At 37.5% G+C, this 27,747-nt stretch overlaps 1 protein-coding gene across 3 annotated transcripts in view; it reads right to left on the bottom strand.

Moving 5' to 3' along the window:
• LOC107702268 (NHS-like protein 2) overlaps positions 1 to 27,252 on the bottom strand; it is a 99,538-nt gene extending 72,286 nt beyond the window's left edge. For 2 of the 3 annotated variants that reach the window (XM_016504529.1, XM_016504535.1), the window contains exon 1: positions 26,734 to 27,252. In XM_016504529.1, coding sequence (XP_016360015.1) covers positions 26,734 to 27,010 — 277 coding nt within the window. In that variant the 5' untranslated portion in view covers positions 27,011 to 27,252. Of the gene's footprint in view, positions 1 to 15,038; positions 15,357 to 26,733 lie in introns of those variants that run through there. The other variant, XM_016504540.1, reaches the window with a different exon arrangement.
• Positions 27,253 to 27,747: the final 495 nt, after the last annotated feature.

Here is a 27,747-nt window from a genome sequence, read left to right as displayed (position 1 = left end):
AAAGAGAAAACACATTTGAAAGGAGAACGTAAGGCTGGGAATTAGTTCAAGACTAGTGCACTGATTCTGAATGTGTTTGTGACTAAAATATCAGATCAGTCTGAAAGCAGCACATCTGATCTGATTATAGCAGCTTTGTGAGCGCTGCCACTAGCGTCCTGGGTGGGCACGGTGGGTAGAGAAGCAATCAGGGTGACTTTATACTATGCAACTTTCCTACAGCAACAGCACCTGGCCCTTCAATCAGCCTCTCAGGTTCTCAACAGGCAGGAAGAAACAGAGTAACACGAGAGGAGAGAAGAGAGGGATGAATAAACCCAAAGAAAGAATGCCCTCAATTTAGCCATCTGAGAGGATTAGAACTGCTCTAGAGGTTAAAGATAGAACTTCTCTTTCTCATACGATCACTTCACACCTCCTTCACTTTTACACCCCTTCCTCTAAACTGAGATGATCCTGTGACTCCCGTGACTTTCTTCTGTGACCACACATTTTGTTGGGCAATCTGACTAAAATGTTTTTGCAAGCAACATATATATTGCTTATGTTTTTAATATATTTATATTCAGTGGTGGAAATGGCCAAAATTCACTGGGGGGACTCTAGCTTGGAAGGGGGGGGGGGGACCTTTCGTATGTATTTATAAAACACTTTATAATCTACAATAACATTTATTAACAACTTATTTAATATTTTTTCTAAACCTTCTTGTATATTAAGACAAGCACCTGCAATTCTGGCCAAATTAAAGATACGTTGTGTGTGAATTTGCACATGTTATAATGTAAGCATCATTAATGACCCCCTGTGTTTAATTTAAAAAAAAAAGATTGATTAGTGAAATTAAAGAATGATTTAATAAAAAATTAGAAGGATTAGTGTCTCTAATTGGCTTGTTTAGCTAAGCCCTCAAAACACTTCTTATTTACTGGTACAGTATTGCATGATTTGTAGATTATATTTAATAGTTTCCACAATTGCTTCATCTCGCTGTGTTCTGCTCACAGCGAAGGAGAAAATGTTCTATGGTGCTGCTAAATGCTGCTAAATATTGGGATCATAACACCTAGTCCTATCATGCAAACTAAGCATCAACAATTCATCTTTGCATAGCACAGAAGAGCACAGATGTGGCATTAAGGAATATTTACAGAATTTTTGACAAGACTCAGAGGTGGCATTAATGCATCTCATAATAACAATGTTATAAGATTAATGTTTTAAATATAAAGTTTTGAATATAGAAATTTTTGAATCATTCATTCAATCGATTCGTTCAAACGGCTGATTCATTTAGGAATGAAGCCAGTGACTCTCTTTATGAATGGGTCATTGAATCATTGACTGACTAGATTTGTTCAAAAGCAAAGATTCATTTATAAACAAAGTGCTGTGTCAAAGACTATAGATGCGCAGCGGCTCAGCTGTGACTTTGTTTTGTGAACTAAGCTTTTTGTTGACGAAATATAGCAAAATAGACAACAGTGTTCCTAAAATGTAAGTCACTTAATTAACGCCTATTAACTTTTGTATAAAATCACAAATGTATAAAACTGTTGTATAAATTCAATTTCACATTTGCAAACTCTCTTTATAATCATTAAAAAGCTGTTTAGTTCAACCCTTAGTTCATCGCAATCTCACAAACGTCCATTTTAATGAACGAACATCGTCTCTACACTTCGTTTGTTACAATGAATGACAAAAACTGCAGTCTGCTTTCACGATCTGTGCTGTGAGGAGCTGCACGCGCACTGATAGAGATGTATTTCCATTGGCTGCAGTCTGCAGGTTTTATGGGAAAAGACTGCATTGCGCAGCAAACCATAAACACAGCGCTACGTTTATGTGCAGAACTGGGATTGCTTTCGTAGTCTTTTGAATGGATAAAATATAGAAATCACTTTAATTTCCAAATAAACCTAACCAGCTAGAAGTGAAACACTGTCACACCTCGAAATTCACTCCCCGGATCCCATCCCCCCACGTCCCCCCCATTTCCGTAGGCCTATGTTGTATTTAAAGGCACAATATGTAATTTTTTGCCACTAGAGGGCGCGTATTCAAAACAAACAAAGGCGTAGTTTGATGACGCCCGTGACTGAGTGTGGAATCATGGGAGTTGTTGTCTTCATCCGCACAGCCGATGCAATCCGACGGGACTCAGGTAGAAATCATGTTCATGGATGTGCTAATGTATTAAAGATTTATTAATGTCGTAGAATGAAGCAGGGTGAGGCGGAAAGCCGTCGAAGCGAAACGAGGCCGCTGAACAAGCGTGACACACAGCTCGAAAGCAGCGGTGCTTTTATTATGCCACAGTCGACCGCTTCCGCTCCTTCCGGTCGTGCGTATGTGGGGGAAAAAAAGCAGCGCTGTTTTATCATACTAGATACATTTGAACGTTCTGTTATAATGCTATTCTGTGCGGTCGTCACCTGTCTAATAAAACGCATAGCATATTAAAGCGTCTTTGGTAAAGATGAGGGGTTATGACGTCATTGGCAGGCGACACAATGACACTATAGACACGGTCCGTATCACTAGTTAAAATAGCTTATTTCTCTGGATTTAAACATTCTTCGAAACATTTGGGATAATGTAAGTACTAGGGCTGCACAATTAATCTCCTTCCGGTCGTGCGTATGTGGGGGAAAAAAAGCAGCGCTGTTTTATCATACTAGATACATTTGAACGTTCTGTTATAATGCTATTCTGTGCGGTCGTCACCTGTCTAATAAAACGCATAGCATATTAAAGCGTCTTTGGTAAAGATGAGGGGTTATGACGTCATTGGCAGGCGACACAATGACACTATAGACACGGTCCGTGTCTCTACTTAAAATAGCTTATTTCTCTGGATTTAAACATTCTTCGAAACATTTGGGATAATGTAAGTACTAGGGCTGCACAATTAATCGAATTTCTAATCGCAATTACGGATGCAACAATTGCATAATCGTTCAAAGCAGCAATTAATCGTTCAAAGTCCTCTTATGTTATTCTGCATGCTTAAGATGCTTTTTTTTCCTTTCTACATGTTATCTTAAGGGTTTTTCCATTGTTTTAATTTTAGTTTTAGTATAACATTATAATACCATGCATATTTTTACCTTTTTATTTAAAGAGAAACCAATCCAATGTATAGTTGACATTTGAGGCTTAATAAAAGCAATAAACGTTTTTCAGTTAGTGTTTTCAGCTTGTTTATTTTCATATAAAAATATGGCATGCAGTTGCTTCAAACAAAGGTGTAAACATCATTAATTTAATCGTAAATTAATCATCGCAATTACAATTTCAAAGGAATAATCGACAATTATGATTTTTGTCATAATCGTGCAGCCCTAGTAAGTACACAAGTAAGCAAAATATATAAAACTGTTCTAGTGGTTTTTGGATATTTTAATAAAAAAATCTTTACTTTAAAACATATTGTGCCTTTAAATAAAATTAACCCCATTTACTTTGTTGGTGCGCCTTCCTAGTCTTGTAATGTGTTTGTCTTTGCAATCTTTGGTCAATATCTGAAAATGTTCTTCTCTGATGACATCAGTTTGATGACTTTGACAGAACATCTTTAACCACTCCATCCATCAGTCTGCTGCTGTGAGCTAAAGGTGTGCTAAAATCAAGCCCCACCCTCTATTTTTTTTCTTTCAATATTCTTTCACTCTGAAATACTTCACAATACACAATAAATTCAGTTGCAACTTTCAGTTCACACAGACATTAAGCTATATCAGACAAACAACAGTCCCTTTGTCTAATATCATCAATTCTGCAGGTAATCACAACAGTGAAAAACAGCACAAGTGTGAGCGATATTTTATACAACAGTTCGATAAACAAGATGTTTATATTAAATAACTTACATTTTAGACACAACATTTACAGTTACTTCATCTTTTCTTCCTCTACCAGTGAAAATAATTCCAAACAAGTCCAAAGAAGAACCGCTGCGTATTTCAGTTGTAGTGATTTGTTCCTGAATGAATCAGTGTGTTTTAACAAATCGGTTTAGGGAATGATTCAGTGAATCACTCCTAAAGACAGATGTTCCTAAATGACTGTTTTTGAATGAATTGTCTGAATGAATGATTCAATGACTTTCTCTTAAGTCACTTGTGGATACCGACTGGTATAATGATATAACTTGTAGAAAGGTCATTGTTGTCACTATTATTGAGTAACTAACATTTTCAGTTTTAGTACGCTTTAGTAACTATCATGGAATTGAATACACAGGATAGTGGGATATTATTAGCAGCGAAGGATACAGCTATGCAGCTTCATTCAAAAAATTATGATCAGATGAAATTATTTCAGTCAACAGAATGTGACACAATCATAGGATTCAGATGTCCCTTGTTGGCTTCCTACCTGTCTTCGGAGGCAGCATTTTTCAGCATTCGAACGCAGCCAATGTTTTGAACAAAACGGATGACTCAATGAATGATTCAGTGACTCACTCATAAAAAAGTTACTTGTTGGCACTTACTGGTGTAACGATGTAACCTGTTGAAAGAGTCATTAAAAAATCCAACAAACAAAAACTAAAACCATTTTTATAATTGTATAATAGTTGAAGTGTGTAATTGATTGAAGCGGGATAATGTTGTTTTGTTCAGCAGTTTAAAAGCTTCAAATATCTGCCACAACCCTTCTGAATCACACAGGTCTAGATGTCCAATGGAGTTTGCACCAGGGGGGTTTCCTCCAAGGAGGCAAGGGAGGCAGTGCCTCCTCCACAGCACAAAAATAAAACAATGCAATTATCACAAAACATGACATTAAACTGAATAAATCACTTGATTTTTCTAAAGTGACACTGTCCCACAGCAACACCAGCAGTTAAATTTACAGCAGGAGGCAGCGTCTCTCTTGCCTCCCCTGAGCCTGTTGAGTCGTAGGTTTGGTAGGGGGTAATTGAGAATGAATGAGGAAATGTCATCTGCAAATTGATCTGAATTAATAAATAATGGTTAAAGGGAAAACTAATTATACGTACATAAACAACACACCCACTTAGATATCACCAATTTATGTCATGTCACACTGAAACTTGAAATGACTTGAAAACATAATGTGTGAGGGTTTCTTTAGTACATAATCAGTTTGGTGAAATTAAAGGTTCATAATTTCATAATTTGACCATTGAAAAGAATAGCTGAACATCAGTTAATAACATTATATATATATATATATATATATATACATATATGTATATGTATATATATATATAATACATGAAATGTGAAACTTGTTACTGCATTCTTATGGTTATTATTTTGGAATAAACATAAAACAGCTTAAACTTTTAATAAATAATAATTATTAAACAGAACAATAACTAGATTGCATTGAAAAAATTCAAGAATTGTATTGCTTGTTGTTGATCTTGTTTTCTTGATGTATAAGTAGTTGTTTATCTATTTAACCTGAAAAATGCGTCAAACTTAAGTGTAACTGGAACATGAATTTACATTTAAAAATGTGACTTTGCCTCCTCATTTCAGAACACTACTGCACACCGCTGGTTTGCACAGACCTTACAAACAGCACAACAGTTATGATGAAGAGTTGGAGGCGGAGCTGCATCTTGGACAGCATTTGATGTAGAACTGCGTCTTATCTTTCCAGATCCCAAGAGTCATAATAGAGGAAACAGGAGAAGGAACAAAAGCAGCATAATCTCTCTCATTTCCTGTAATGTTATTGGTATCAAAACATGAATGCATGCTTGCAGACACGTTTTTTCAAGTGTGCATATACGTAATCATGTGCATGTGATCATGCATGACGTCAGTCTTCTGCATACCCATGGCAAGACTATTAAATAGTATTAAAATAGACTTTGCATTACAATTTCATTCACAAAACCCTACACTCTGGCATATAATCCCTTAAAAGGAAGGAAATACTCAATCTACTTCAACCTATATCCTACTAAGGCAAATACTCCCTGCCTCTTTCTCTCTCTCTCTGTCTTCCTCTTCATACTGTAAACAGCAGTGTAGACAACATAATCTCTCTCAGTAAAAAAAAAAGGCTTCTCTCCAAGGCCTGGGGCCACTGAGTCTGCCGTTCCCCGATTTCTCTGTACATAAGAGCTTTTACAAATGTAGGAGGGTGAACCATCCATCGGTTACGCCAGGTGCTTAATTGTGCCGAGATTTAAAATAAAGACCATAACAAAGTTAAGAGGACATGAGCAGGGCAGATACAGGAAGATCACACAGTTCAAGGCAGTGATGAATAGTGTTGTTATTCCCTCTAGTGGATGTGAATGGAACTGCACATGCTGCCGCAGTTGTAAATAAAAATATATTTACAGAGTCGGCTCAGATTTTCAGATACAGTTTATGCTTATTACAATTAATTCCAGGAAATCTGTTCACAATGATGTCAATTCTTGTATATATTTTTTAATAACATTTTCTATGCAAAATGTTCTCAAAAATATTTTTTGGTTTTAAGCTTGTTATTGGAAGAAATTGTATAAATGATGCATGCTAGAAAATGTAATCTCTTATTAATCAAGCAATTGTTATGAGGAGGACACCTGTAAAATATTTATTAAAGGGGTCATATGACGTTGCTAAAAAAGAACATTATTTTGTGTATTTGGTGTAATGAAATGTGTTTATGCGGTTTAAGGTTCAAAAAACACATTATTTTCCACATAATGTACATTATTGTTTCTCCTCTATGCCCCGCCTTTCTGAAACGCGTCGATTTTTACAATTTCGCTTTCACAACAAAACACACAGCGTCTCCACAACATGGCGGCGGCGGCAACAACAATACTACAGCGAGAATAAAAGTTACGCCTTCTTTCTTTGCGTGAACATTTGGGCGGCGTTATGCAAATCTTCCCGAGGCATTTTAGGAGGGCTTGGACGAGTCTTAACTTTTATAAAGAATATCTCTTTGGGTTTGAGACTTTAGTCTTTGCAACTTTAGGGATCTTATCTATTCACAAACAGCTTGTAACACTCCAAAGACAAAGGAAAACTTGAAATCACATCATATGACCCCTTTAAGAGATGAATGTGCAAAAGCCAGTAATTTTGAAACAAAAATCCTATTATGTGCATACTGGACTTTTCATAGAGAAGGAAGAAACAAAGATTACATTTTTAGTGACACAGGAGTACATCCAACCGAGGAAACAATATAACAGTTCTACTGGCCATTTATTAAACACATTCATCCATTTCTTTAATGAATGATGTTGTTCATATCCCAAGAGTCAGTCCCTGTCACTGATTCAAACTTAACCTTTTTTTCCAGAAAGCCAAGAAGTCAGAAACACACAAGACAGTATCAGTAAATTCTGAAGGGCTTTACAGAGAGTAGTGTCAGGATGCTGCTTTCAGCAAAGACAGTGAGGAAAGTGCATTTATTCTGTAAGCTAATTGACAAACAGTCATTGAAGGGGTCACACAAAAAGGATGAGGGGCAAAATTGGAAGTTAAATGTAGGAGAACAACAGAGTAGGTCATTTAAAAACAAGCACTTATCAACCGTTTTAAAGGTGTTTAGCCCTTAGACACATATACACACACCTGCTGTTTATGTGCCCATTGTCCTTTGCCTCTAGATGTGTGTGCTTATCCCACCCAAACAGACTGACAGATTTAGTAAACTGCACTGAAGAAACAGCAAACCAAAGACAGTTAAACAGTAATTAATCCATCACTTATGCAACACCTCAACCTAAAACCATGTCTGACTCAAAATCAACAAATCTGAGTTAGCCTCAAAATCAATGACTCTTGGATGAATATCACACAATCTCAGAACACCCAAGTGTGCGTATTTGTGTCTGCATTCTGCATTCAGCACATCTTAGCAAATCAGAACTGCAACGCAGCATGAGTCCATATACCGCAGAGAAGAAAGTGAAAGAATACACAAACACACACACATACATATATCAAATCTGCAAGCAAATATACTAACCTTTTCACAAGGATCAAAAGACACAGCTAAACAAACAGTCCAACGGTATGTCAAACACATATAGAAACTGAGGCCTGCACACACACACTGAATTACAGAGAGGAGGAGGAGGAGGAGGAGGAGTTAGGCCTCCACATACACACACACACACAATCTCTGAGGTGGTGTGATTCTTTGACTGAGCTGTGCATAGGCTCCCAGCTGGCCCGTCTTTCAGTTAAGCACTGGGCTGATCTGTTCTCCAGTATATAAAGATGCCACTATCTCCATTCTCAACTGCCTATAAACTCAATTAAGTCTGTCAGACACTCTCCCTCCTCCTATATCTGTCTCCCAACCTCCCAATTTTCTTTTCTTTGACCACCAAACCCATAGGAGCAAACCCACCCATAATCTGATTAATATCTCTGTGCCCTTCAGAATTATTTTGTTTTCTTCAGCTTTATTATCTGTAATATTTGGTCTCAGAAACATTGATTTTAGTGATTATGACCTGCTCAAGTGCAGACAGAGCTAGGAAATTTTAGTCAGCTGTTTGCAAGAATTCAAACACTGATACATTTGAGACACATTTTGAACACAGAGGCATGTGAGTGAAATTACTCAGTATTAAAGCAGGACTGGGTCAAACTCTTTCTAGATCAGTGGTTCTCAACCAGGGGTCGGGGTCCACTAGGGGGCCTCAGCAAACTTCCGAATGGGCCTCAAAATAGCTTAAAATGTTTTGAAATAAGACAAAATAAGTGTTTAAACAAACTAAAACAACTAGAACCCAAAAAAACTATTACCTAACTTCTGGAATTCATCCATTTAATTATTTGAATTTCAATTGGAATTATTTCAGTTACTTATTTTAATCAATGGAAACACTTAATTTCTCTAAATTTAAAAAAGGGAGTCTTCAAATATTGTTGTGTATATATATATATATATATAAGCCTTTCATTAGTGATCTCAGACTTCTGGAACTCACAATATTATAATTAAAGGGACAGATCACCTAAAAAATTAACATTCTGTCATTGCTCGTGTAATTCCAAAACTGTATGACCTTTTTTATTCTGTAGAATATAAAAAAAAACATAGATGGTATTGGGCTCCAATGTTGTTTGGCTCTCGGTGTTCTTAAGAAAAACTTATTTTGTGTTCTGCAGAAGAAAATAAATAAAGTCACACAGGTTTGAGGGTGAGTAAATGATGACATACTATGTTTTGGATGAACTATCCCTTTAATATGATTTAATATTAATTTACACAATATTTACTCATTTCTATACTTAAAATATTTAGGGGGGAAAAAAATTTACACTATACATTTATCAGTCAATGACTAGACGATACCACAGAAGAAGGAACAGAGAAAAGATGTGTTTCGTGTGTATTAAAACTGAGTGCAGATCGAGATTGAGCTCATGACTGTGGAGCACACTTTGTGAGACGGATTCTGGGGAATTTAAGATGATAGGTTACATTCCACTGGTGGTTCTCTAGTATTTATCCAAACCAGTCAGTCCTTTGTTTGTTGTGGTGTGACACACTCATTCTAACAGTTAAATTACTGAGCAACAACACATGTAATACATACAATTCCTCATGGGCCCATATACACACACACAATCCATATTGATTATGTTATGATACTAAACACTTCACTCAGACCTACAGCTAATGGAGCGCATGCTGAGTGATGCTCTAAAGACCTTACTATGTGTGTCTCCCTCAAACCGGCCAGAGGGCATACTGACAAAGGCCTTCCCTTCCCATACACCCACTCACATAACCCTCTGTCACCACCATTAAATCTGACACTGATTGGTGTGTGTGTGTGAGTCAGAAATTCCACAATAAGGATATAATTGAGACAGTGACATTGCACACATGCAAGAGTGACACAAATACACACAACACTCATTTCACACTCAGAGCTTATGTAACTTTAAAAAAAATAATGTTTCTTAACTTGTACCTTCCTGATCTAGTCTAACATAAGCTCTAACAACCATCTTCTATAAAGGGGCCATGCAGGGTTCAGGCGGGTCTATAAGCCCCTGCTGGTAGTTGTCATAACTGTATCTCTTTGCTTTCTGCACATCATTACCAATCAAATGTTTTAGGTCAGTAATATTTTATAAAGAACTTTTCAGGATGCATAAAATTGATCAGAAGTGTGATAGTGAAAACATTTATCGAAATGTCTGAAAAAAAATCACAGTTTCCTCAAAAATGAATCCGCTCAACTGTTTTAAATGTTGATAATAAAAAAGAAATGTTTCTTGAGCACCAAATCATCATATTAGAATGATTTCTGAAGGATCATGTGACACTGAAGACTGGACTAACGGCTGCTGAAAATTTAACTTTGCTGAATAAATTTAAAAATTAAATACAATAAAATAAAAACAAAAATAAAAATGTTACTGTTTTTACTGAATTTTTGATTAAAGTCTTGATGCGTATAAGAGACAAAAACATTAAAAACCTTACCAACCTCAAACTCTTAAATGGTAGTGTATGCATGTATATAATGTGTGTGTGTGTGTGTGTGTTTGTGTGTGTGTAGGTGGTTGTGTATATACAGTATCAGTGTATATATATATATATATATATATATATATATATATTACATCACCTGAAAAGAACAGTGAATAAACATTTCACAGTGCTTTAACAATATGCACTGACTCACTGAGTGATGGCATTGTTCGCCTGAAGCCGTGAAAATATATTTTCCGCGGTATAAGAAGCGGAGTTGGGTTAACCAGCAGAAGAGAATAGGGCCGTGGCCTCACTGCACCATTGGGAGGTGTGTGTGGTCAGGGAAAAGCTCCTAATGTGGGCCTGCAGCATCCAAGATGAGTCTGTGTGTGCCAGGACAAGCAGCCAACACGAAGATTCAGACTCAAAGGACGAGCGGAATGAAAGGCATGTAGTGAGGCAAAAAACACAGGTTATGAATTCATTCCCTCACAAAGACGAAAACATTTTAAAGAATGAACAGTGTTAAGACAATGACACGTGTCCAATCCGGGCCAAATCCCCTAGAGCGTGAAGAAAACTATTCCATAGTCTCCCGGCACTGGTCTGGGTGGTCAGCTCTCTCCTTGTAACCCTGAAAATCTCTCAAAATAAACAAAACTGATCTTTGAATAGTATTTAATGAAAAGGGTTTAGCGGGAAAAACGATTCGATGCCCTCTGCCTCAAGCCTCTTAGAGAATGTAAACAAAGCAAACAGTGAAGAAACTGACTGACTTGTTATAAAGAAGAAATACCCGTAATTCACTGCAGACCATACAGATAGTGAGGATCTAAAGGGGTGATTTACCACTGTGTAAACTTCAATAACTATTTAATAGCTGGAACAGGCTTATATTTAAGAAAATTGAACAATGGAGTGCAGGCAAGGAGGGAAGAAAGAGGGTGTGCAAGAAATACGTAGAGAACGCTATTGCTCTGGAATGGCCGCCTAGCTGAGATAACTATCAGGGCTGTGAGAACGGAGCAATGGGTTGTTTTGTGCTGGAAAAGAGAGCGCTGTATTGGAAAAGGTTGCTTCTTTGTTGTCCACATGACTGGATTAATACGAACATAGAATGTGGAAAACATCTGCTCAGCATTACGAGCCGTCGGGAGACGCCCATGCACCTCTTGCGCCTTGGAGCCTCACAAACACACGTGCAAAAAGACACACGTACGCACGCTCACATTTACACAATCCACATGGTGCTCATTTCCTGCTTGGAAAGCGGGGCCAGGCCGTCAGCACCATTTCTTGAGTGTCGTTCTATACCTTTAACTCCCATCCCCCCATATTACAGAAACTCAAGTGGAAGTTAAAGAGGCCTTTCCACATCAACACTTGAATAAAGTAAAACATAAGCATGCCATCTGCACACTTATTCAACCAGATACTTGATCAGTCCTAACTCATTGAGGAATGTAAAACCAATGCAGACAAAACGGAGAGGATGACATCACTGCGAATGGAGGGGAACGGAAGAGGGGTGGAGATTAAAGTGCTTTAAAGTGCAAGATGATGTAATTACAAGCATGAGTGTTGAGCATCAGTTCACAAGTTGGCTCATGACAGTCGTTAATGTAATTAGACAACATGGGGACATTATGCATGTAATGCGGTTACTAAAACTTTTTCACACCAGGTGATTTCACATCAGGCTCCTACTGACTTTCTGAAAGTCATTCTGTCTGTTTCCATGGAGATGATTAGCTGACCAAACTTTCAACAAAGCGCAGATGATTCAGACTCTCTGTAATCTCGTGTTTTCAGATCTGCCTTCCTGTTAGGATGTTTTTCTTATCTAAATATTAATCACGTAACAGAATCCACAAATCTGCTGTAAGACCCACACTTGGCACATACTATTGAGACTTGTCAGCAGGCCTGGGGATTTAGCTATCCCAGCATGCCCGTGAATGTCGTAGCATGGCACTAAGGCTGCAGAACACTCTCAACGGTTTCCTCTAAAAATAAACAACAACAAACACTGGGGTTAGCGCTGAGTTGCATCTGCCAAATATGAGCTAATGGCATTAGTCAGGAGGGCAAAAAAATACAAATGCAACTTATATGTTACCTCAGCACAACAGGAGGAATTCAAGAAGTTGAACAACCGCAATTCCTGGACCACATATTCAATCTAATGCCAAACCATCCCTAGTTATTTCCCTAATTTAAATACTACCAGAAACATTTAGAGATTGAAAACGCTGTTATTCTCTGTAAAACCCTTTTAAAGCATTACCACTGATCTGGCCATACCAGTGTTTATAAAGACTTTAACTGAGTAAAGAAATGGTCCCAGACTACATAACCTACTTTCCCTGCAAAACTCAGCGAAGCCAAAATCTGTTTACTTGAATTTGATACTGCAAAATCAGCAACATTGTCAAATCTGTAACACTTTAGTATGGGGACCAATTCTCATTAATAATTAGTTGCTTATTAGCATGCCTATTAATTACATATTGGCTGTTTAATAGTACTTCTAAAGCACATATTCTGCGTTACCATATTCTACATCCCTAATCCTACCCAAGACCTAAACTAAACAACTACCTTATTATTAACTATAACTATTAATAAGCAGAAAATTAGGAGTTTATTGAGGCAAAAGTCGTAGTTAATGGTTTCTTAATAGCGAGAACTGGACCTTAAAATAAAGCGTGACTGACCGTAAAATCTTATTTCAATTTAAAATAACTGTTCTTTTGTAATATATTTTAAAATCTAATTTATTCCTATGGCAAAGCTGATTTTCAGCAGTTATTACTCCAGTCTTCAGTGTCACATGATCCTTCAGATATCAATCTAATGAGCTGATTTGGTGCTCAAGAAACATTTTATATTATCAATGTGGAAAACATCAAATTATTCTGAAAATCATGATACTTCCATTTAGGATTCTTTGACATTTGAGCAGTTGTGTACATCTGTTTACTCTCTGTTGTGGTCCATGGGTAGTCAATTGTGGTTATGTGGTCCAGAATCCAAATGACAGTAGATATACAGACTCACAAGGTAATAACCTATAAATTCAAATGAAACCTGTCCAATAAATTTTTATTAAAAGCATCCAATCACTGTATAAAAAGGGTCTGTGTAGAAACCACCAATCATGAAACATGTCTGTTTTGAGTTAAAAATGAAACAATACAGCACAAACCAGTCGTGAAAGATCTCTTTTAATCTCATCCAGAAACACAAACTGAAAGAATAAAAGAGCATCTCAGCTCCTCAAAATTCTGGACCCGTTGCCTGGACCAGAATCAGAAGACTTTGAGAAACACGTTTCATGAAATATGGATCAAATAAAATGCAAGAATCTCACCCAGAAAGTAAAAAACGTCTCTTAGTACCTAAAATGAAAACACAAACATCTAAACTGATTAGGTCACTTTTGCAGGCCTCCTATTAAGGCTTAAAACAAATATACTCACTTGTGATAATGGATTAAACACCATAGATGAATGCCAGTATGAAACCTCCAGTCTTTTACTGAGTGCACACATAAAAAACAAAAAATTTGGTTTGGCTGCAATGAGGTAAAAGTCGCTCCCATCTGATAGTGTCATATGATGATTGGAGCTGAAGGTCTCTATGCCCCATGCCCAGAGGGTACAGCTCAATGCTCGGCTTTATTCTGCTGCTTTCTATCTGTTTTATTCCAAAAAGCAAGTATGAAAAGAATTGCAGATGTTGAGTCAGTGAGCAGAAATCTAAGGCCTGGCTAGTTGATAAACAGTAAACTGATACTGAAGTCATAAGACCAACATATCAGTCCTCATTCACTAGTTAACATATGTAAGGAAATAGAGATTTATACAACATCTGAAAGCTGAATAAATAAGCTTTCCACTGATGTATGGTTTGTTAGGATAGGACAATATTTGGCCGAAATACAACTATGTGAATATCTGGAATCTGAGGGTGCAAAAAAAAAAAAATCAAAATATTGAGAAAATCGCATTTAAAGTTGTTCAAATTAAGTTCTTAGCAATGCATATTACTAATCAAAAATTAAGTTTTGATATATTTACAGTAGGAAATTTACAAAATATCTCCATGGAACATGATCTTTACTTAATATCCTAATGATTTTTGGCATAAAAGAAAAATCTATAATTTTGACCCATTCAATGTATTTTTGGCTATTGCTACAAATATACCCGTGCTACTTATGACTGGTTTTGTGGTCCAGGGTCACATATAATATAATTATAATTTTATGATTCTAATAAACTTTTACGTAAAAAGGTTATGTAATTACCTTATTTTATGTAATTCCTCATACTTAAACTTTTTTACAGCTAACTTTTTTGCAGAAGAGTGAACTGTGTGTGTAATCACACTGAGGAAGTGTGTGATGGAATAGAGCGCATGATGAATGAGTGTCCAGTGAATACCTGAGACTGCAGCACATCATACACAGCACTATAAAATACAAGACATACAAACATACTGAATGTTACAAATCATGCACAGAGAGCACACACCTTCACCTAACAGTGTTAAAGAGCAGCGCATAGATGAGCACAGTAAAGCTCCGTTACCTCTGAAGAAGGGCATGGTGAACGCTGCCTCTGATCCCCTCGCTTCCCCCTGCCTGCCCTGTCCCGGAGACCTCCGCCTCCTCCAACGCATCACTGTACAGTCCGATAACACACACACCCTGTCTGCCGATCCTCTGTTCCTAAAGTTGTCTGTGCTGAATAAATGACAAGTCAGGAATGTGCGTTTTCCCTCGTGGACGGCGTCATACTCTGAGCACAGACGCGCACACACACACACACCTAACAGAGGAGTTCACAGAGAGTCAGGACGAGAGGATGCAGCTGCTTTTCCTTTCACACTTTCTCCCTCTCGCTCTCTCTCATCAGTTCTGTGTCTTTCCATCCTCACTGCAGCAAATTCTGCGGCGTCAGCCTCAAATCACAGCTTACACACACACACTCACACAAACAAGGCAACACTGTTGAAAATTAGCAACCAGCACATTCACACTGTATCACCGGTATGAAACACCTGCTGTTCTCACATCACTTACTGATGGATCTACGCATCTATATTAGTGGTTCTCAACTGGTTTTGTTTCAGGGAAGATTTCACTTTGGTGATGCAATACAGTGCCAAAAATTAGGTAGCGTTTTGCTATTTTTTTTTTCATATGGGTAGAATATCATGCAATCTGTCCATGCTGGCAATAGTTCGGCTACTACCTAACTCGGCTACTTGTACCAAGTGACAAATCTATTCAAATCTGTGGAGCTCGACTGTTCAGACAGATTTGACATTAACAACAATAAAATATAGGTCTATTATATCCCCATTGCCTATTGATTTGTTATCCTAGGTAAGTTACATTTTATTATTTCCACTTTGCATTGTTTGATTCTATTGGACTAGACCTATGACCCATTTTCATTGTGACCCACCAGTTGAGAATCATTGATCAGTATCATCTACTTCACATGAAGAAACATGAATCATCATGTGTGTCCAAAGTTAGACACCAGGAAAAAGTGCACTTACAGCCCACAAAGTAAACATCAGCAGAAGATCAAAATGTGCTGCAGAACCCCAACCCAGTAATGAGTTTGCATTTTTGCTTCTGTGGATCCATCATTTTGAAGTCAATGGTTTTTTTAATGGGTTTTTGGGAAAATGTCTGAGAAGGCTGACATTAAAAGTCATCAGACCAAACAGGTACACTCACATACTCACTAGTCTGCTTTTACACACTTGTTACTCCCGCTTTTGCAAACTATTCTTCTCAAACTTGTAGTCTCGACTGTGCTGTAGTTTGTTTATAGCCTAAGTTTAGATTTGTATCTCTTGTATTTAGGGTTCATAAAAGTTGTGTTCATTTGTGAAGGTTATCTTAATGGACAAAACCTGTAAGAATCATACACTTTTGTTGGACACATATAATCCAAACATCTACAATAATCCAATCCAAAAGCCAATGGATGTTGAGGGAACCTAACCTCTGGGTTGGGCTATAAAAACACGTCATCCCTGTAGCACTCTATTTCTACACACTATAACAAATCAAAGCTGGTTTACCCCCCTAGAAGTTTAGGACTGTAACACAGCAAGAAATATAAAATCATATATTTTATAGTGAGGCACAGCCTGTCACTATAATTCATTGCTACATGGGCAGTAACGTCAAATTTCATGCACTTCATGGTGTATGGCTAAAGGAAAGAGCAAGCTACTCTCTTTCACTCTACATCCACAGCAGAATTTGACACCTTGAGTGATGTGATGGCATCCGCCTCTGTTCCCCGTGTTTGTGTTGTGGTCGGAAGCGCTCCAAAGACTGGAAATTAGTGGCCAGTGGAAACCGTTTACAAGAAACATGCTGGACCCACCAGAGGAATGTGGGTTTGGTGATTTGGCTAGAGATGTGGAATAAAAACCGCTAAACAAAATCATTGCACTCGCCATGCAGTGTATTTTTGATGCATTAATCAGATGGCTCGGCTACTGTCATGCTGTGATGAGTGTATAATTAAAAGATATTCCTTGAAATGTTCACACATATTTGTGTGTATTCACAGTATGAACAGGCAGGTGTGTGTGTGTGTGTGTGGACTGGGTGGAGCTCGAGGCCTGTAGTGCTGCACAGCACAGGGGTGCGTTCACACATACGGTCCTCGTTATGGCACCAGAATTAAAACTCAGTGTGAGCCTCAGTGCTGGTACGGTCTGTTCTTATACTGCACTCTAACACCTCTCTCCTCCAGAACAGACTGATCAACCTGCCTGCACAGTGTTGAGATATTAGGAATAACTCCCAAGAAGACAACACTAAGAAGACTCTAGTTTTTGCACACAATTATGGGCTTTTATAATTTAAATTGTTATGGGTCAATTTAATTTGCATTGTACACTTTTGACTTCAAAGTGGTTCTAACACTAGTCCAAAAGTTCATGCTCCAGGGTTGAAAGCAAAGCAAATCCACTTTTAAAAATGAAAATTCTGTCATTAATTACTCACCCTCATATACCAAACCTGTAAGACCTTTGTTCATCTCCGGAACACAAATTAGATATTTTTAATGAACTCCGAGAGCTTTCTGACCCTGCATAGACAACAACGCAACTACCAAGTTCAAGGCCCAGAAAGTAGTAAGGACATCATTAAAATAGTCCATGTAACATCAGTGGTTCAACCGAAATTTTATGATGCTACAAGAATACTTTTTGTTAACAAAAAAAAAGACTTTTTCAACAATTCTTCTCCCGCGAGTTACCGTCTTCCGCCATTATAGAGAGTACCATGCATTGTGATACTCTCCATAATGGCGCTAGGGTGACGCGGAGGAGAAGAATTGTTGAATAAAGTCGTTATTTTGGTTTTCTTTGCACACAAAATATTCTCGTAGCTTCGTAAAATTATGGTTGAACCACTGATGTCACATGGACTATTTTACCGATGTCCTTACTACTTTTCTGGGCCTTGACCGTGGTAGTTCAGTTGCTGTCTATGAAGGGACAAAAGAATTTCATCAAAAATATCTTAATTTGTATTCCGAAGATGAACGAAGGTCTTACGGGGTTGGAACAACATGAGAGTAATTAATGACAGAATTTTCATTTTTGGGTGAACTATCCCTTTAATTTTATGAAGCTATGAGAATACGTTTTTGTGCGCAAAGACAACAAAAATAACAACTTTATTCAACAATTTCTTCTCTTCCGCGTCAGTCTTCGACATGCGTTCATGACACTACCATGATGCATGTGATCATAAAGTCAGTGTGCTATTACCTCAAGGCCCGGTATAGTTCACAAATCTTTTTAACTGGTCGGAGTGTTTCGTTGCAAAGGAGTGTTTGCAAAAGCACATATCACAAGTTCTAGAATTAGATTTTGAGACCAATTGTTAAATATTTCTGTAAAACTATTTAGATGATTGAGTAAGTTGTTAACGGTGTTTACTGGAGGTGTGATCTGTATGAACTGATTCAGTCTGATTTGGCAAACCAAATGGGTGTTTCACTGAAAAGAACCACTTCAAAAGAAGGAAGAAATTGGGTCCTCCTTCTAAATCATGTTGTGCATAGTGCATATTGAACAATATAAATAATTTCACTTGATAAACAGTTATCAGGCTAATCATGTTTTTGTATGCTACACTAGTACATAAGCTAACTATGGTCATTGTAACATACATCATATCATAACATGATTTTGGAGGAATTGTAATCAGGCACTAAAGACGGTATCCATAAAAAGTTATTTGAGTCTATGGGATCGCTTGGGGTTCAAACAGAGCAAATTTCCGAGGAGGGCCCAATTTCTTATGACACCACACATTACTAGTTTGCTTACTAACTTACATAACAACACCTTTTTAATCTACTAACAGCCTTGTTTCTGACCTAACCGCAGACTCCACTCATTACCACAACGACAACCCCAATTACCACAGTAAGCTACCATAAGACAATGAATGGACTCAAATTCTCTGAGCATTTTATTAAACTTGTTGGGGTTTACAGCAGTGTACTGTACAAAGTATACTTAAAAATATACTTGAACTTTACTTAAGTATACTTACTAAAATAAACTTGAAGTATACTACTTTTTGGTAAGGGACAGCAGTAATGTGTAAACCAAATCTTGAATAAATACAGATCCTACAACTTTTCTCTTGATTTTGTGCCTTTTCTGCACTTCCATGTTTCCCTCTGCTATAAGCCACTTCACTTGCTCTCCAACATCTGGAAATCATTTCTCACCTACTACAACACTGCCAGACTAAGGCCATTTGTGGATCTTGACAAGGAGCCATTCTCCAACTAAATATTGATTCTTTTATTGCTTATTTTGTGCTGATAATACACTACAGTACCAGTATCAGGTGTAGATGCAGACAAACTAGAGTTGGTGTGTTAAAAGGCAACGTAACATTTCGAGCACTGCTCTGTTTATTAATTCTCATTATCTTATGGTTGTGAGTGGTGGGTCAGCTGAAGTCCATACAATATAAACAGAGGGATTTTGTTTTCTTTGGCTGCCTGGCGCTCAGACCATGAACAGAGACTGAGACTTAAAGTGCACAACATGTAAAGCAGCACTGCTTGGAAAGATCCTGCCATATTCCACCAATCAGGTCCCAGTATGAAATCTCTCCATAGTAATGGCAGCTGCTACATGGATCTATCACAGGTCCCATGACCCAGAATTATTCCCCCTTTGAGGTAATATGAGGTCAGCTCAGTCAAAGCTAATGCTCAGTACTCATAAAAGAAGACCTGTTGTCTGGTTGCCATGGTAACAAGCGGATAATAGTTTCAGTCTGCTTGTGGATGGTTTTTGAGATGGTATGGATATTTCTGGTGCATCTCCAGCTACCTTCACATAAACAGCTGCTTTTGCACAGCTGTTCACAATAGTTAGGTTTAATCATGCTAAAAGATGAGGAGGAAGATGATGAAACACATTACAGTATGATGCAACGGTACACAGCTGCTAAACTTCACACAAACACTTTTCAAACGTCAGTGGCTGGTCTAAGTCTGTGGGATGTGTTTGTGTGTGTGTATGTTTGTCAGGGCCCAGAGGAAATATAGTTCCTCTCTCTCTCTCTCTCTCTTTCGATAGGAATCCTAAAGGAGAAGACAGAGTAAACACATAACGGGATTCACATAGTGGCTATTCACATAGCCACATTTCAAAACATAATAATGTCAAGAATGAAAAAAAGTTTTAAATATGCAGAATTAGACTAAAGGCATACCTAAAACTTGTACCCTTGTGAAAAAGAAGTAAACTTTAGCATACATTTAAAAAGAGTACTTATTTGGAAATAATATATTTAAGTATTTTAAAGAATAACTGAATGTAATTTTATCAGAATTGTATTGTATGTTATTTACCATAAAATGAAATATATTGTAAGTTACATTTATATTATTATATTAAACGCAATTAGTTAAACTTAAAATGCTTAGGTCTTAAGTACTGTCAGGGCTGGTCAAGGAGAGCATTTATTAACAAAAAACTCAGTAATCAGGAATTCAGTAATCACATGAAAAAGCATTGGGGTACAAAAATCATCCATATAAAAACAAGAATATATACACATATACAAGACACATATACAATATACACTAAACAAGAAGCTAAATAAGACACAGGCTGAATCAAATCAGTAATAGAATTGAATAGGGATATACTTAAGACACAAAAGGAAACAGGAACTAAACAGTGATACCACCTGACAAGCATTTATGGTAAACTAAAATCCAAAAGTAGTTTCTATTAAAACTTGTGTCATGTATTTAACTACCTGGTCTCATGGCAAAAACGTACCTGGGGCACTCGCGAGACACGAACTCTGAGTAAAACTCTGACACCTTTTATTCCTTTTCACACAAATTTACAGAGTTCCGATTAATAAAGCGTAATTTTCGCATAATTACTTATTACATAATATCGATGGGTTTTCATAGACGGGAGGTTTGTTCGGTAGCTCACGGAGTACGGAGACGTATTTGAGAGGTGAAATCTGCATATAAGAAGTTCAAATGGCACGGTTACATCAACAAATGCGTTTTTATATCAGTTGTGCACTACACACTGACTAAAATTAAAAAAGTGAAAAAGCATAATAGGACCCCTTTAACACTACCGAGTAGGTTTAGGTTTGGGTTTGGTGTAGGGCATATTTCCAACACGATAAGTTTTAGTGACAGTCCCCGGGTATTTAAATTCTGAACCGCTGCAATACGTACCTGAAGCAACGTAATAAAAACACAGCAATACGTAGCCTACCTATATCAACGTACTAAAAACGTGCCACGGTTCACGTATTAATCCGTGTTTTAGCGCCACTCAGTGGACATTTCTCTTTGAAACTGCGGACGAAACGTGCCGTAAGGTACGTAAAAACGGTGTTGCAGAAAAGTACCCAGAGGTACGTATTTTTATGAGACCAGGTTGGTATTTAAATATATTTGTAATTATATTGTAATTGTGAATGACGTATTTAAAATGATGAAGTTGCAATTTAGTTCATTTAAAATATATTTACATTAAATGTAATAATGACACACTACAGTTAAAATTAAAAGTGCTTTACATGTGCCTTATTATGTTAGTCAACATATCAAAATGAGTGTACTTTTTTAAAGCAAAACAATAGATTACTAACACATAATGATTTAAAATGTACTGTAAAGTAATACTTTACATTATTTGATATTACAAAATGTGCTAAAGTGCGTTTAGATGAAAGCGTAAACTAAAGTAGTCTTTTATTTTATTTTAATATAAAATTATCTGCATTTAAAAAAATAAATACTTTTATGCCTATGCATTTTGTAACATACTAGAACACTCACCTTTAGATTTGGGGAATTTAGCATTACATCACCAATTTCTCACCAATGGATCCTCTGCAGGGAAGGATGCTGTTACTTGTGGATTATTGTGATTCATATTTTTACGCTTTTGCTTAAACTCATTAAATCATTATACTCATTTTGTTGGCATCCATTCTCTGGAGAGGAACCACTGGTTAGCAAGTGATGTAAGGCTAAATTAATTTCTCCAAATGTTCAGTTGAAGAAACACACTCATCTACATCTTGGATAGCCTGAGGGGTTAGTACATTTCCAGCAAATTTTCATTTTGGGGTGAACTATTCCTTTAAGCAAAAGTTTATCTGTTTTAGTAATGTTTCAGTGTGTCTGGGGGGCCAAAAGCATGTCGACCTCTGCTACATTACAGCACTATTGTGTGTCATAGTAAGAGCTGGATGGACTGTAGTGTATTACACACACACTCGGTCTAGTCTCAAAGCCAAACCCTTTCTTGCCAAGAGTTGCACAACTGCCTAGAGATGGGACGCCAGGACAGGAAAGGCGAGCAGTGACTTACATATGTTCAACATAAAAACACACACAAAATGTCTGTACAGCACAACTCTGGCTTGAGAGAGTGTGCTGGAGCTGAGTTTCTCTCCAGATAGAGAGAAGGTAGGCATCTGGCAGACATACGCACAATGTTATAGAATTTATGCGTCAACCCTTCTTAGCCCAAAAAATAAGCACATTAAAGGTAGAAAGAAATAGAGTTTCTGGAGGTGGAAGCTCTTGGACTTGTTGCGTAACTGTTGCATTTAATTTCAGACAAATTCATTCCTTTTGTGCTTGTTGATTTGTCTTTGGTAAAAAGGTCAAAGTGAGAAATAATCCAACTTGAGATGGGAACATGGCATTGTATTTTGTCATACTATAGCGTGAGAGGTGACACCTTCTTGTAACTATGGTTGGGTTTATGCAATGAAAAGGTCTGCATGGGTTTTTAGTCATTTAAAATAATATGACCATTACTATGGCAACTCAGGAGCCCAGACCAGAAGAGCTGAAGGAGCAAAAGAGGCCAAAAATAAGACAATTTGAAGTTTCTTCTCCAGTCAGATGAATACATATTTGCCACTCTGTCCTTGAACACATTGGCCCACTCACTTTTCTCCTTCCATCCTCCGTTTCTCTGATCTTCTGTCTCACTCATTCCATCTATCCTCTCTTGCTCTCTCACACACTCTTATTAAAATTCCAGTTAATCTTGCAGACTATCAAAGCCGCTGAAAAAAGCAATGGCTTCGCTCAGTTCAGAGCATTCTTCACACTTTGCCTCTAAAAGTCAGGGATATTCTATCTATATAAATCTTCAAACATTAATATGAAAGTCACTTCAAGATTTACATCCATAATCTGCACCAGATTCATGACACTTTGCACATAACCATTTACAGATATATGGAACTCTCTAGCCAGGGAGACGAACTCAAAAAGATCAGAATAAATCAAGTTTATTCATTTAAACGTACATTTTGAGAATTTCCGATTTGCTTATTGGCGGTGCTTGGGAAGAACAGTCTATTAATAGACATCAAACAACGAGCTTACAGATACTAAACACTTGCCAGCAGGGATACAAAGCAATGCATGTATATAAAATGAATAAATAAATGAAATCATACCAATAAGCTGATAATTATTTTTATAGTAAAATTACAAATGAATAACTAAAATCAATCACTTTAAATGCAACTAGGCCTAATTTGTAATGTAAGAGTGGGTGTGGATTCTACCACTTCCAGTTATTTGTGCTGTCTGTTATGCTGTTTGATATTGCGAACTGATATTTCTTATCATATTATTTTAATTCATTATCGGAATCATAAACACACTAGTTTGGAACACTAATGTTTTGATTGGCCAATGAATCATTTACAGAAAATAACTTACTTCTGCATTGCAAAGTAAGCTAAAGTACAGTATGAAAAGGTACATCAATTATTTAATTTGATTTCCTTAAGACTACATTTGATTGTGTTTTTAAATTACACTCTAAAAAATGCTGGGTTAAATACAACCCAGTGCTGGGTAAAATAGGGACAAACTATTTTGGGTTTAAATGTTTAACCCAACCTTCTGGGTAGTAACCCAACCACTGGGTCAAAACAACCCAATTGCTGAGTTTGTCCCTATTTTACCCAGCACTGGGTTGTATTTAACCCAGCATTTTTTAGAGTGTATTAGGGATTTTTTTTTTTTTTAAATGAGAGTTAGATGACGGCAAATGTAATCAAAATGTAAAAATGAGAGAAAGAGCAATCACAATCAAATGTCCAACATCGGCCAATACTGATAGATTTAAAAAAAAAAAAGTCTCTTATATTGTTGGGATTCCCGATTCATTATGCATCTCTAATATAAAAACTCAGAGATAAAGCGTATCTACACCACAATGTAGAAAAGAAAAGGTTAAAGAGCTGGAGCCATAGCCTCCAGGCAACACAAGTTTGAGTCCCAGAACTTCCGTTTTTTCCCGATCCCAATCTCTCCTCAACTGTCCTATCAAATTAAGCCCTAAAACTTAACTAAAAAAAGAGAGAGAAAAGGTTTAAGGATCAGAACTCCTTAAATAACCCACTTGATGCTTCTGTCTTCTGCCTAAACACACACATACTTGACTTGGTCTTGTGACTTTCACGTGAATGCCTGAGGAATGAGGCAGTAATCGCTGGAGTTGACTGACATTCAGGAAGAGCTGAATCAACTGTCCCTGGTTCAGTAACTGTAAAAACAAGCCTCCAGTCTGCTCCTTCACCTCCTGTCCCCATCAAACAGTCTCCAGAGGGGCCTGACCTCGGTCCCCACACCGCAGTGGAGAAGAGTTCCCAGCCAAAGAATCCGCTGCATACAGAGATCCACATCATTTATCTTCCACATGTCAAAGCATGGCGGATGTCCAAGCGGCTAATGCTTCACGATTACGGTATTAAACAAATACAGTACCAGTGATCTCCTGCTGAACTTAGAGGATAATCTCCACGCTTTATTTCTACTGTGGTCTGCCACTGTAAAATGATAAGGACAGAGGAAAAGAAGCACTCCAGCACTCTGCCAAATGTGCCGGGCTCAGGGTTAAGCTAAACAATAAGAGAGGCTTTCCCTGATAAGACAAAGGAAATGGATGGAGGAAATATTCTGCACATCTTCAGATGGTGAAAGTTGGCAAGGTTTATCTAGTTTCAGTGCACAGAGCAGTGTGGGAGGTGTCAGGGGGAGTAGATGCCAAATGCGTCTCAAATGCAAATGGGAAAGATTTAAAAACAACAGATTATAATGTGAACGTTAAACACAAAGCCAAGTGTGAATGCGTTGGTAATAAACAGCCTTTGTGGAATGGACAATGTATTTGTTTACTGTTCATTAAGAAGTGAATGTGTTGGTCATTACCCTAATACTTGAATAGCTGTCAAATGACTTCTACTGACACTGATTTGTTCTGTTTAAACAAGACCATCTCTTGTTTGTTCACTATACGTTTGTGGCAATAGCAATTTTACGCCATCTTTCTCCCTCGCCAACGCAGCCTAGATACATTGGCAGTAATAATAGTAAAAACTGACAACACACGTCACAAATGAATCTACAAAAAGATACTAGAGCTGATTCTATTCTCTTACATAAATGCATCATGGTAACCATAGTTTCCCAAACTCCACAGTTACAACAGTTATTGTTAGTACTAACCTGGTAATGGTCATAAAATTACATTAAACAAAATGGCAAAAAGACTATACAGCACAATAAAAGCAATTAAAAATGTTTAATAAAATTAACTGTTTTGTCAGTGGTCTTTAGATGTCAAATTCATCATGCATTTGAAGAACAAGTTAAGACTTTTAATCTTTTGGATCAAATTTTCAAATCAAATTTGACACAAAAAAAATATTTTATATTTTATTTCGAAGGTGACACATTATGACATATTGTTCTTTATTATGGGATACAATGGAGCTGTAATTTTCTCCTAAAACATTAGACTACAAGAAAAAAAGCAACTACAGCACTTTCCTAAACACCTGCAGCACTGCAACAAACTGTTTAGCATATGAGGAATGGATTTTTTTTTTTTTTTTGCGATGAGTTCATAGTGATTGATTGAGTTACACTGGAGGTTAATTCATAAAAAGCACCTAAAGCTGCAGCTCTGTATACAATGTTTAATAATTAATAGCAAAATAATATAGAAGCTGATATAAAATATGTGAGCTATTATGAAATACTAAAAGTGATTAACCAGGAAACCTGACACCTTTTGCAGAAATTGTTCCAAAATTCTTTAACATTTCATCCTCTTATTTGTCAAATGGTGTTACTGACTCCATCAATATTTGATATTAAAATCATATTTTAATAACATATCATATCATATTCCGTGGCACCAAATAAAAACACACCTGTTGACCTGTTAAATAGTTTTTAATATGGGTCAAATTTGACCCCTAGGATCCCTAGAACCACAATGGTAAAATTCTTGATTGTTATTATTGAGTGACTTTGCACTTTATTTTTTTAGAACTAAAAACTAGCTTCATGTTTTGAACAAAAGGACATTTGTTCTTTCCAAAAGGACCATCTTCCCTCCATCTCTACATATTTACAGCGAGAGAAGAAACAGCTACATTTAGAGACTGAACACAATATCTATAGAATTAATAAAGACGTTATTGTTCTCAAAATATGCTCAGCAGCCCAAGAATGAAAGTCAAGTGGTGTTTTGTTTACATAGTTGCGCGCGATGTTGTTTGGTGAATGTAAACACGAGTAAAGAAGACCTTGAACTTGACAATTAGCAAAGTGAGTAAACAAGTCAACCACACACATCTGTAAGTCAGCAAGAGCGTGTAAAGTACTGAAAAGTTCCTACTTTTGACCGGCGGTTTGGTGGCCAGGGCTGAGATGTGCTTCTGCAGGCTGAGAAGTTTATTCTCCAGAGCTCCGGAGCGGTAGCAGATGGAGGCGAGCTCTCCCTCCAGCTCCTCCAGGATGCTCACTGACTGACGGGATAAATCCGACAGCTGCCGGAGCACCGCGCACAGAGTCAAGCCGCACACATCCACCAGATCCGTGAACATCGCACCGCGACTCTTGCCGCCGCTCTTGCACACATCTTTAGGGACTATGGTCCTCTTGCAGAAGGGCATCTTTTCTGCTGTTACGGTAAACTCCCTTTAAAAGTGCGTGTTTCGCCAGCGCTGAAGAGTGTTGGCGGAGACTCTTGCTCGGGATTGCGCGTACAGTGAAGGCATTTTATGCATTGTAATTGACTGTCCACTGTGAGGAGCTCTGCAGCGCTCCAGTTCACACTAGATCACAGCAAATCACAGCTCAAAACTCCCATGAACTGCGCCGGAGAGACCTCACCCACTCGTGTGCAACAAGACCATATGAGCTGAATCTTTCACGAAAACTCAACTGTGCGTTCAGAAAGCAGCCTTGCTCTGCGCATGCTCACAAAAATAAGGTTTTAAAAGTGACTCCAACAGGACTAAGAACAATGAGTGTGATAAAAACCCATATTCTAACCTTGCATTTGCCCATCCCTAAATACACATCTGGTCTAGTGTGTGTGTGTGTGTGTGCACGCTCCCCCACCCTGAACCAGAACTTGGCTCACCTAGATGTTTTGTTCATTCAGTCTTTCCACACTGGACAGCGAGAGAGAGTGTACAGTCACAGTGAAGTCAAAATGATGAGGAGAGGAGGGGAGAGAGAGGCTGAGAGTCCTCCATGTTTTATAATCTTATCAGGCATGTTTCTCCATGGCTTCATATGAAACCTTATCTCATACAGGGAATTGATTGGAAACATCTGGGTCTTGTTTTGCCTCACTGTATGACTGTCTTCATTGTTCCTGGTTCCCCACCCCACTCCACATGGC

This window comes from Sinocyclocheilus anshuiensis, unplaced genomic scaffold, assembly GCF_001515605.1.
Source record: "Sinocyclocheilus anshuiensis isolate Anshui unplaced genomic scaffold, SAMN03320099.WGS_v1.1 scaffold1941, whole genome shotgun sequence".
Taxonomy (NCBI): domain Eukaryota; kingdom Metazoa; phylum Chordata; class Actinopteri; order Cypriniformes; family Cyprinidae; genus Sinocyclocheilus; species Sinocyclocheilus anshuiensis.
This window is presented reverse-complemented; position numbering and strand designations above follow the sequence as displayed.